Source organism: Arachis stenosperma, chromosome 3, assembly GCF_014773155.1.
Source record: "Arachis stenosperma cultivar V10309 chromosome 3, arast.V10309.gnm1.PFL2, whole genome shotgun sequence".
NCBI lineage: Eukaryota > Viridiplantae > Streptophyta > Magnoliopsida > Fabales > Fabaceae > Arachis > Arachis stenosperma.
In genome coordinates this window covers 162,539,886-162,552,508 of record NC_080379.1, presented here as the reverse complement: position 1 = coordinate 162,552,508, position 12,623 = coordinate 162,539,886, and the positions used below count along the sequence as shown (strand labels likewise).

The 12,623-nt window shown below is 33.6% G+C and overlaps 1 protein-coding gene and 2 long non-coding RNA genes across 3 annotated transcripts; all 3 read left to right on the top strand.

The window, feature by feature from the left end:
• The first annotated feature begins 217 nt into the window (after positions 1-217).
• Positions 218-830, top strand: LOC130965218 (uncharacterized). The gene is made up of 3 exons (XR_009081192.1): positions 218-529; positions 621-675; positions 764-830. It is a non-coding gene; the product is annotated as an uncharacterized LOC130965218 (long non-coding RNA).
• A 3,399-nt stretch (positions 831-4,229) lies between these two features.
• LOC130965216 (uncharacterized) lies at positions 4,230-5,378 on the top strand. Its single transcript, XR_009081191.1, has 3 exons — positions 4,230-4,777; positions 4,855-4,944; positions 5,233-5,378. It is a non-coding gene; the product is annotated as an uncharacterized LOC130965216 (long non-coding RNA).
• A 5,092-nt stretch (positions 5,379-10,470) lies between these two features.
• LOC130966497 (pentatricopeptide repeat-containing protein At1g59720, chloroplastic/mitochondrial-like) lies at positions 10,471-12,402 on the top strand. Its single transcript, XM_057891306.1, has one exon. The coding sequence runs from the start codon at positions 10,483-10,485 to the stop codon at positions 12,328-12,330; it is 1,848 nt and encodes a 615-aa protein (XP_057747289.1). The 5' UTR covers positions 10,471-10,482; the 3' UTR covers positions 12,331-12,402.
• Positions 12,403-12,623: the final 221 nt, after the last annotated feature.

Sequence of the window (12,623 nt, the reverse complement as noted above, 5' to 3'; positions counted from 1 at the left end):
AAAAAGGACATTAATAATCCAGAAAGATCAATATATATATAATGGTCTTCATTGGATGAAGATTAATAGATCTCATTTATTAAATTATATATATATAGATGGTGCATATAGAGATATTGTAAACCCCGGTTAAATTAGTAGATAATTAGTCAATAAATTAATTTTTAATAAGGAAGATTAGAAATGTGAATATTATATTAAATTAGGATAGAGCTCATCGAAACGAGAATTTTGACACCAATTTTAAAGAAATCGGTCCAAGATTGGACCGAACAGGCCGAACCGGTTAAACCGGACCCAAACCGGGTTGTGGGCCCAATTAGTCCAACAATTAAAAAGAGCCACGGCTCTTATTCTCTTCATTTCCCTCAACGACGCAGCAAGCCTCCCAGGGAAGAGAAGAAGAGGAATTCGTTTACGGTGAATTCAATATCCCGTAACTTCTCCGTTCGAGCTCCAATCGCCGCACCGTTTGCGGCCACGCGTTCACCGCGTCGAGCTCTACGTTTCTATCGGAACAATTTCACTGGTAACTTGTTTAATCACTTCCAGCCATCTTTTCCCCCAATTTTTGAATTTTTAATGGGAAGGTTGAATTTCTTTGATTTCTGATGTTTTAGGATTCAATTAGCTTGAGAGAAACGTTCACTCTTACTTATGTGAAGCTTGGGTAAGGTGAGGATACGATAATTCTATTTTATTTTCTTTGAATTTGAGCTTTGAGTATTAAATTGGATATATATGTGTTATGAATGTGTATTAGGTTGTGAATAAATAATTTGACCTTGAAATTGTGAATATTGGAACTTGGAGGAAGCGGATTAGTTGAGGTTTTGAGGGCTGTGTTCTTTTAGGAAAATTTTCTTGGAATAACACTTGGGAATCGGCTAAGGTATGGTTTAGGTTTCTTGCATTTAATATATAATGTTCTGTGAAAACTTAGGCTAGATGACCATAGGATAAGTTGGAATGCAGGTGTATGTTTAATATTTAGTAATTTGTCGATGAATATAATTAGTTGAAGCACTACAAGAAAATGGAACATTTGTAACAAAAAATTTGTATCAAATTTAAAATTGTTACAAAAAAATAGTATTTTGTAATAACAATTTTTTATTGTTACAAAAGAATAATGTTTTGTAACAACATTACAAGTTGTTACAAAACATGATAATATTTTGTAACAATCTGTTTTATTTTGTTACAAATTATGTTAGTTTTTGTAACGATATAGTGTTTTGTTACAAAATATTGTAATATTTTGTAACAAAAAAAAATAAGTTACAAAAATTCAAAATATTTTGTAACAATTTTTTTTTTGTTTCAAAAACTCCAATTGTTTTGTAACAAAACAACTTTTTGTTTCAAAAACTCTAATTATTTTGTAACAAAAAATTAATTTGTTAGAAATTCAATATTTTTTGTAACAAGTTAATTATTTGTCACAAAATATAAGTATATTTTATAACAAATTCTTTTTTCTAAATGGTAAACACTTTAAAAATAAAAAAAATTGTGTATATATTTTTTTAAAATAATTTTATTTTGTTTCAAAAATTAAAATTTTTTATATAATGTATGTATTCATTAATTTTTAAAAATTATAAATATTATTTTATATTCTTCTAAATAATTAATGTATAATTTTTATTAATAATCAGATTTTTAAAATTAACTAAGAATTAATTTATGTCACTTAAAGAAATTTTATTAAATTATAAATATAAATAAAAGTAACTAAAAAGAAAAGAATAAAAACAAAATACTAAAAGCTGTAAAAAGGGATACACTGCAGTAAAAAATCCTAAATCTTCCCAACCCCTCACTCACGAACACTCTGCGCCGTCTACCACTCCAGAAAGCGCAATGAAGATCCCGCCGGAAGAAGAAGGATCGGCGTAGCCCCCGAAAAACGTTCTTCTCGTCGTCATCTCGTTTGTTATTACCGTCTCTTTCGCCGTTGTGTTGTGAGCGGCGGCCTGGTGGTCTTCGGTGGTCTTCGAATTTAAGGTTTAAAGTAAATTTTGATTAATTGAGTTTAAAGTAATTTAAGGTTTTATCTTATTTTATAATTATCAAATTATTTTTTATATTTAAATAATAAAATTTAGCAAATAAAAATAATAAGAATTTTATATGATCTAATTTAAATAATTGAGATTTTAGAATTTAATACTTTAATTTTTATAAACAAAAAATAAATTATATTATTTTTAATTTTAAATTAGAATACTTGATTAAAAATTGATTAGTAAATTGATAATTGAGTAGTATTTTTAAAGTAATTTTAAGAGATTAAATTAGATTTCAAATTTATACAATATACTTTAATTTTATTAAAAATTTACCAAACTCCAATTTACCCAAAATTCTTAATTTCACTTTTACCCCAAATTAAACTCTAATTACCAAATTAAACCCTATAAACCCTAATCCTAATTAACCCATAATTTTCTCCTTTTACCCAGGAACCCTAGCACAGCCCCTCCCTTTCACTTTTCCTCCTCTTCAGAGCAACTTCATCCCCCATTTAGCCATTATCTTCAAGTTTGATCATCACCACCTCATCACCACCATTCACCCCCTTGCTCCTTAGCGAGTTCACTGCCTCAGCTACCCGAACCACCCTTCTCTTCTTCTTCCTCCTCTACTCCTTTCTCTTCTCCTCTGTCCGCTGAACCATGGCTGAACCATCGTCGTCAGGGATCAAATAGCGTGCGCGAGGAAGGAGAAGCCCCGGTCCTCGCGTTCGTCGTCGTCTCCAAGTGTTCCTGCAGATGCCATCGTCTTTGCCACGAAGCCAGCGCCGCCATGGTCCTCGCCAAGAAGCCAGTGCTGCCATCGTCACCATCACAGACTGCTGCTACGCGTGCCGTCGCCGCCGCCTCTGAGTTCGTCGCCGTCGCTTGTGGGAACCCAAGGAGAGACACGATCGAGAAGCCGCATCTTGTGGTCGCCGACGAAGAAATCACTACCACCGAACCCCAGCCGAGCTGTCGCCATCGAACTAGGCAGAGAGGGAGAAAGTAACATTGTTGCCATTGTTAGAAAGGAGCTCGACCATCCTTGCCGCTGGAGCTTGTCGCTGGAAGAGAGGAGGTGACGACGGAGGAAGTTGCCACCGCTGTTCTGCCTCACTGAATGGCGCTGGAAAACCGCTGTTGCAGCCGCTGGAGGACTCCCCTGCAGCTGCCAAACCCTATCCCACTCCAGTTTGGGTTCCGACCATGGTTCGTTTATGACGGGTTTTGTTTTTCTAGGTGTCGGAGCTGCTGCCATTGCTTCGTCTCCATGTTTCTCCTTTGTTAAGTAAGTATATCTTTGAGTTAGTATTTCTGAATATTGAGTTGGTATTGAGATAGTGAGGTGGCTATTTCTGTGATTGTTGAATTCTCTGCAGCTAGCTTTGTTGCATTATTTCTGAGTAGTGAAAATTCTGAGTTTAAGTTGGCCTGAATCATCGGATTGGGATTCCTGATTGATGAATTTGGTGCTGGATATGCTGGTGTTGATTGTTGAATCTGCAAGGTTACACAAATTCTAGTGCTGTCCAAGATCTATAAAATTTAGGAAGTTATGTATGTATGATATTTCTCAATGCTTCAATACTGGTTTTACCACTACTTAGTACTTACAGATTAAGTCATCACATAATATATATATAGCCAAGTATTTGTCATACAGGTTAGCAAGTGCCACTTAAATTTGAAATATAAGTTATGTGTTGTAATTTTTACCATCCTTAAGGCAACTAGGACCTTCCGTTAAGCTAAATAATTAGAGAAAATATATCATACATGCTCTAAATATAATTGCAAATTGCTTAGGTTGTCTTAATTGTTGTTATTCACGTTATTAACATACATGAATAAAGAAACTAGAAGCTGCTTTACATTTGTAATAGGTTAAGGTCAAGGAGTGATTTAATGATAGAACTAGTCTATTTAATCATTTGTAACTTAGTATAAAAGAAGCTGAAATAACAAGAGTTGGAAGAAGGAGTGGATACATTAACTTGTTTGGTAGATACAATAAACTGAATTTAGAATGTTTAAATGGAAGAAGGAGAGGAGGAGTTCTCATCGTTGTTGTACGCCCAATTAAGGTGAATGTTGTCCTCAATTATGGTCTTAGAATCAATTATATACTTTGTCTTATTGAATTTCTTATTTTGCTAAGCTAGTAAGCTTTCTTTGTCAAAGCTACATTGGATCTATGGTTGGGTATTTCTCCTCTTGGTTGCTTTGAGGATGGAGACTGTTATCTGCCTAACAATATAATGATTCTACTCTGCAATATAATAGATTTAATACAACTGAAGGTTGAGTTTGCTTCTTTTGTCATATTGGTTGCTGAGGTTGTTGCATAATATGTTCAGTAACAAGATTTTGGTTTTCATTGGCATATCCACAGGGTTTCAAGGAACTCTCAGGTAATGCGTACAAGCTGCTGACTAGAATGTTTAAATGGAAGAATGTCTCAATTGAGAAGTGGTTGGCTTTTCTTTGGGAAAGTAGAATGCTAAGTCATGCTCTATGTGTTTCACCTATCTGTGAGGCATTCCAGAATTCATTAGAGCACTTTAATAAACTTTCAAATATTGGATCTTGGACACGTTATCTTCAAGGAAACCATTCATCATTAATAGGGTTTCAACAGATTTTCTCATTTTTTACTTTCTAGCTCTTAGAAAATTTCTTGCTGTAATGGAGACTCTTTTCAAAATGACATTACAGCTGATGATGTTCGAAAGGCTGCTCTGGAACTGATTTCAAATGTAAGGTTTGTTTTTAGGAAGACTTTATCATATTCTTTTATCCAAAATCATCACTCTGTTCTCTTTTAATCTCCTAGGTTTCTGTTCCAAATCATTCCACTTTTCTTGCTGGTTATCTTTACTATGATTTGTGCCCAAGGCTTGTTGCAAATGGACGGTTAATAGAGGTAAGTATCATTGATTTTGATTCAATCTAAATTCTTGTGTTACCCATTGGCTGCCTTGAATTTTTTAAGTAATAGATAAGTGCTATTTGAAACATGTTTCATACTTGTCTTCATTGATTTTAAGTAATAGTAAAGTAGAACATATTGATATGTGTATACTGTAGTGTGCAAGAGTATGTTGAACTCTCTCATAGCTCGCTTTGACAATGAAACAAATTAGACCCTAAAGGTATTCCTAAAGTTGCTTATGGTTTCTAACTTTTTTATTTCGGTTTTTCTTATTGACAGGAGTGCTGAAATGGTGATCATATGCTATCTTGAGGGATCAAGAATGTTTTGATGCATAGAGACACTAAGCTATGTTAGAATTTTTATGTTTTGGTTGAACTTTTATGTTAGAACTTTTATGTTTTTGTTGAACTAATCAATGTACTCACTAGCTAATGTTATTCTGTTTCAAGACAATTTTAGCTTAAAGGATCTTGTTTGACTTATATATGTTTTTGCATATTATATACATGTAAACTTGCTTATTAAAATCGTTAATATATTAGTTAATTTAAAAAATAATTTAGTAAATTATGCATGTAATTTGTAATAAAAAAAATTTGTTACAAAATAATTAATTTGCTTTCGTAACTAAAGAAAAAAAAATGTTACAAAATCATGTTACATTTTGTAACAAAATTTTTTGATAGGAAAAAAATTGACTGTCACGAAAAATACCTTTAAGATCAAAATTTGTTACCACTTTTGTAACGGCTTCTGGTTTTTTGTATCAGAAAAAATTGTTACAAAATATGGTATTGAATTGTAACAGTTCCATTTTTCATTACAAAAACTTTTTGTAACGGGACTTACTGCAATGGACCCTTTTTTTGTTACAAAAAACTTTTGTTTCAAAATTTTGACGTTTTGTAACAATATTTTTTGTTACAAATGCGCCTTTTTCTTGTAGTGAAGTTTATTGGATAATTAGTTACTAATTTTGGATGGTGAATGTTGTTATGTTAATTTGGAGAGAATTATAGTTGAATGTTATTGTTGATGAACATGGTTGGTTTGGTGCTTGTTGATTAATTAATGATTCGGTGAATTATTGATTTGAAGTATTTTGTGTTAAAAGCCTAGGATTTGTGAACTATGACTCTTAGTTGAATTTTGGTTGTTGGATTTGAATATTGTATGAGTTTAATTGTTGATCTGAGGTAGATTTTTTGTGGAGATTGTTATGATAATGAGGAATGGTATGTTGAATTGAAAAGAAAGCAGGTTTGGACCCGAAAAGGGTGGCAAAGTCCGAGTTTTAGAGGAGATGCTGCCGAAATTTTATAAAAAATTAGAGATTTTGTTTATATGATTATTTAAAAAGATTTAGATTCGAAGGTTATATGGTTTGATTTAGAGTTATTAAGAAAATGAGTATGTTTTAAGTTTGATTCATTTAGAAAAGAATGAGTTATGTTTTGAATTGGAACTATTGATGGACGGAATGGGAGGTGTGATAATGAAGGATAAGGATTGAATATGATTGATGTATGATGATGAATGAAATGCGATTGAGAATGATGTTGAAGTTGATGAATTATAATTGAATTATTTATATGGCTTATGAATTTGAATAATCTGAGATACGAGATTCCCTGGATTAAGTGCCGTGGCTTGCCACCACGTGTACCAGGTTGAAAACTCGATACTCTGTTGACACTACGACGTAAGTGTGTGACCGGGCACTATATAAATTCCCGGGAATGTTACCCCCATTGAGTATTATTGATTATTTGAGAAAAACTATGCATAGACTCTTGGGGATGCACGTCGGGGGACAGTCTAAGTACAATTCAGACTTGTCGGGTTGGCTGGATAACCGACAGATGAGCCTCATCAGCCATAGGACAGGCATGCATCATATGCATATTACTTGAACTACTTGCTTGTGTATTAACTGGGTGTGCCTAAATGTACTTGCCATGTTAAATGTATATTTGTTATCTGTAGCACTTGTAACCTTCTTGTGCTTGCCTTTGTTTGTTTACTTGTCTGTGAAAATGCATGATGGAGTTGGAGGTAAGGAGGAATGGCAGAGTGGGATTTATATTTAAGGTTAAGTTAAGTTAGGTTTAAATATCCTTAGTAAACCACCTTTTATAGCTTCTATTTAATACTTTAAGCTCTATAATTTGAGTGTCGGCGTTCTAGGATTGCCTCTGGCATTCCCAGGACCTTATATATTATGTGTGTGGCACCTTTACCATACTAAGAACCTCTGGTTCTCATTCCATACTATGTTGTTGTTTTTCAGATGCAGGTCGAGAGGCATCTCGTTAGGCGTCTGGACCCTTGAAGCGGAGTGGTTACAGGGTTATTTTGTTATGCTATGATGTGTATATATATACTTGGTTTTCTCTCCGCATAACTTGTTCTTTTGATCCTCCTAGAGGTTTATGGAGAGGCAGGATTGTGTATATGTACTTTTGGGTTCTGGATATGTATGTATATATATGTAAATATTCTCCGGCCAGTCTTGACTTCGCAGGCTGAGTTAGGAGCTTGTTATTTTGTATCTTTGGCACTCTATTCCTACTTCTGTTATCATATGTTTAATAGTCATGGTTTCCTTAGCACGCAGGTTAACCCGTTCCTTGAGTGTTGCGCTTTTATTTTGCGATTTTGTTTCCTCTTTTCTTCACGGCTCCTAGCATATTATAATTCTTCTGCTATTATATGTACTTATTTTATTTTAGAGGTCGTAATACCACACCACCTTTGTTTTACGGCTTAAGCGTAAAGCTTAGCGTGGTAGAGTGTTACAGATATGACCATTGAACTGACTCACTTTGAGAATTTCTAATGGTTATAATTACCGTATTTTTGTCAATAGGATATTTTCAAGATGAACATAGTAATAGAGTTTCCTTTGACCTGCGACTGTCATAGTAATTAACAATGTATTTATTATACTTTGATTCTGGACACCTAATACTCTGGGGTGCTAGTTGAATGGATATTGGGTATAGTTTAAATACTTGTAGAATTAATGATTAGTCAATAAGAAATCCGTCAACTCTCGGTAAAGAGTTTGAGCTCTATGATTATAATGACTGAGATGAATAAAACATTGGCAAAGGGGATTGAATGAATGAAGAAATGAATTTTTCAGGTCATTCACAGTTCATTATAATAATGGTAACAAGTTAGAGTTTGACAATTAAACCATACTATAAGGGTTAACCAAGAGCTGGAAATATGGAAGGAATTATACTTTGTTCTTCTAAGGTTCTTAGTAAAAATATATTACTTTATACTATCGGGTCATTATGGAGTATTACTAGACGCCAACCTCAATTAGTAAATTTAATATGACTAATTTACTACATGCTTAGTATTGAACCTACGAGGTCACACACTAACGAGTGTTCTAACCTTTGCTATAGAATAATTATTTAATTATTATTTTGATTTGATCAAATAAATAATTATATCAATTCAAATGGAATATTATTATATTCTTTGCTAGCACCAAGAATATAATAATAGTATGATAATTGAGAATATTAAACGAGATTTGAGAATAATTAGTTATTCTATTTCTAAATTTGGATGAGATCCTATCTGATTCTGTTTTAAATTGAGTTATGATATGATTCATAAATTTGAAGGATTCAGATTTAGAATTTTAAGATATAATTTAAATTTGAATTGAGATTCAAATTTAAAATCAGTAACAAATCTCATACTATAGATATATACGCCAAGAGTAGAGGAAAGTGAAAAAGACGAGAATAACAAGAGTTTTATTCCTTTACCTCTACACACATAAACGTATGTGAGCTTGATTCTTGGAGAATAATTTTATGGCATGCAAAGAGTTGCAAGAGATTTCTCAATTTAGATTAGACTTTCATTGGTCAAGGAGTTGACAGCAAATGTTGGTTTCGGTGTGGATATGCATAGCGCTTTCGTATCATCGAAGGAGAAAAAGATTTTTACTAGTGTACTCAGGTATTTAGATCTGATCTACTATATATTTATTATTGGAATAAAGTTTAAGCACAAAATAGATCATTAGGATTACTTTCTTTTCTTCCGCTGTATGTTATGAACACATGGTAATCTTTCACGCCATCACCATTTACCTTGTTGGCTGTCAACAACCTTTTCCGACGACAGTAGTGGTGGAGCAAACTGGTTACCTTGCTATCTCTACTTTACTCTAAATTTCGTTTGTCTCTTTTCTGTAATTGATTAAGTTTTTCATTCTTTTTTTTTTTTAAATTTGAATGCTTTGTTATTGTTGTAGGATTTGAAGGATTTGATGTTGCATTTAAAATAAAAAATTTTGAAGCGTTGGAAACGGTGGTGAACAATGAGGCTGAGCTTTTCTGCTTCTCTGTTAGCGTTTGCAAGGACTTCTTTGGTTTCAAATCTCCTTTATTTTCTTTTCCAGTGGCAATTTCCAAGAGCAACAGTGGCGGCAGTTTCGATGGTGGTGGCTACGATTTTGAACTTTCTCCTTCTCGCTCTCTCGTTCTTTTGCTTCTCCTCTCTTCACGGCAGTCTTATTCTCTTCTCAATCTCTTTAAAATAAATGAGATTGTTGATATTATTTTTGAATTTGAATATGTTGTTGATGATGAATTTTTAAATTTCAATGTTATATTGTTAATGATGAATTTTTGTTGTGTTGCTGTTGTTGATGGATTAGAATGAATAGATATGAGAAGACGAATAATTAGTGGTAATAAAGGTGGTGATGGTGGTTAACGGTGGGGTTAGGGAAGGGTATTTTTGTCCAAAAAATTGAAAGAACGATCTTAATACCAAATGAAATGTTGGGGATGCTTTTAAATCCAAAATAAGATTAGGGATAAATTTGATTTTAACTTTAAATTTTAGGAATCAAAACAGTACTTATTCCTATCTTAAACTATAAAATACACATTTACTTAAATCAGTTAAATTATTTTTTTGGTATGAAAACCAATTAAATTATTTAATGGCTCTTAATTGATTGCATTTAAGTTTTTACCCTTAAACAATACATATATATTCATAGATAAATATTTATGTGAAATTATTTTCATGTAAAATTGATAATTAAAAACGGTTAGATAATTTGATAAGTTTAACTAAATTATTATCTAATAATTTTTAATTAAGACAAATTGCATATAAATTTCTATCATATTTATATACAAATAATAACTAATTTAATAATTATTTTTTGTAGGCGTAAATTTTAATAATAAATATATGACTACGTATTATAATAACTTAATTTAGAGCTATATAAAGAATCAAAACTGAATTAAATATTTAAATTATTAGGGAGATACACTAAATATTTAAGCTAAAAGCTTTCTATTGTTGATATAAAATTATAATCGAATTTGATATTTTTTAATTGTTAAAGTATAGTTACTTATATATTTTTTTATATAGAAAATAATGAATAATAAGATGTTTAATTTGGTAACATGGTTCCACCTTATCTTCTTGTTGATAATAAGTAGGAGAGAGAAATGAATAGCATTGGGCATGGCAACAACTCAAACTCCATTGCTTTTCTCCACCAACAACAATGGCCAACCCTTTATCCATAACAGCCACACGCGCCTCTTCCACTTCCTCAACCACTCCATTGTTGATATCTCTCACTTGAAGCAAATCCATGCTCAACTTCTACGTACCATTCACACCAACCATCATCCACAAGCCCTCCTTCTACACAGCAGAATCCTTCACCATTCTTCTCTGCTTGATCTTCGATACGCCACTCGAATTTTTCATCACTTTCAGAATCCCAATTCCTTCATGTGGAACACACTCATAAGAGCCTATGCTAGAACCGCAGACCAAAAACACAAGTCCATGGAACTTTACAAAGCAATGTTAATGATGGAACGAGAACAACAAAGTGCAGCGGTTATTCCTGATAATTACACATACCCTTTTGTATTAAAGGCATGTGCTTACTTGTTCTCTCTTTCTGAAGGGAAACAGGTGCATGCTCATGTATTGAAACTTGGGTTTGAATTGGATACTCATATTTGTAACAGTTTGATTCATTTTTATGCAACTTGTGGGTTTCTAGACTTGGCACACAAGGTGTTCGAGAAAATGTCCGAAAGAAGTGAGGTTTCATGGAACATCATGATTGACTCTTATGCAAGTGCTGGTGAGTATGACACTGCATTGAGAATGTTCTGTGAGATGCAGAGGATTCATTATCCTGACGGTTACACCATGCAAAGTGTGATTAGTTCCTGTGCTGGATTGGGTGCTTTGTCTTTGGGTTTGTGGGCTCATGCTTATGTCTTGAAAAGGAGTGACAAGAACATGATTGATGATGTTTTGGTTAACACTAGCTTGGTGGATATGTATTGCAAGTGTGGCTCAGTGGAATTTGCAAGACAAGTCTTTGAAAGCATGCCTTATAGAGACGTGAATTCATGGAATTCAATGATTTTGGGGCTTGCCATGCATGGCATGGCTGAGGAGGCGTTGGACTACTATGCAAGAATGGTGAAGGTAAAGGGACTCGTGCCGAATTCAATCACTTTTGTTGGTGTCTTGAGTGCATGTAATCACAGGGGCATGGTTAATGAAGGGCTTATGTCTTTTGACATAATGACGAGGGAGTACAAAATTGAGCCAAGATTAGAGCATTATGGATGCCTCGTAGATCTTTTCGCTCGAGCCGGACGGATCGAAGAGGCTATGAACTTGGTTTCAGAAATGCCTATGAAACCGGATGACGTGATCTGGAGGAGTCTGTTGGATGCTTGTTGCAAGCAACATGCAAGTCTTGAGCTAAGTGAAGAATTGGCCAAGAAAGTGTTTGAGTCAGAGGGAAGTACTACATATAGTAGTGGTGCTTATGTGCTATTGTCAAGAATCTATGCTTCAGCTAGCATGTGGAATGATGTTGGATTGCTTAGAAAACTAATGACTGATAAGGGTGTGAATAAAGAACCTGGTTGTAGTTTGGTAGAGATTGATGGTGTCACTCATGAATTTTTTGCTGGGGACACGAGTCATCCTCAAAGTGAAGATATATACAAGTTTATGAGTGAAATTGAGGAGAAGCTAGAAGCAACCGGGTATGTACCTGATTATTCAGGTGCACCTTTAGTTGATGAGGTTAATGAGGGAAAAAAGAATACTATGAGGTTGCATAGTGAGAGATTAGCTATAGCTTTTGGATTGCTAAGGTCAAGACCAGGCATGCCAATAAGAGTGTTTAAGAATCTTAGGGTGTGTAATGATTGTCACGGTGTTACAAAATTACTATCAAGAATTTATAATGTAGAGATAATTGTGAGAGATCGTGCACGGTTCCATCATTTTAAAGAGGGAAACTGTTCTTGTAAGGATTATTGGTGACGAAAAATATGCACAATCATATATAAATGAAAAATCTATGGTGAACTAATATATCGTTAAAAAATTTTATTGGCCCGGGTTTGATGTTATGGATTTCTTAAAATTTCATGTGACAATAGAAAATCCTATCTTCACAGCAATTATTATAATCATATATCTCTCTGGATATTGAGAGCGACACGAATGATGAATGATTTGGTTCAACTAATAATAGCCAGCTAGTTAATACCAGTGAAACTGCCGGCCACATGCATTCCATTGACACAAATTCAACGGACGAACAGTAACATAAA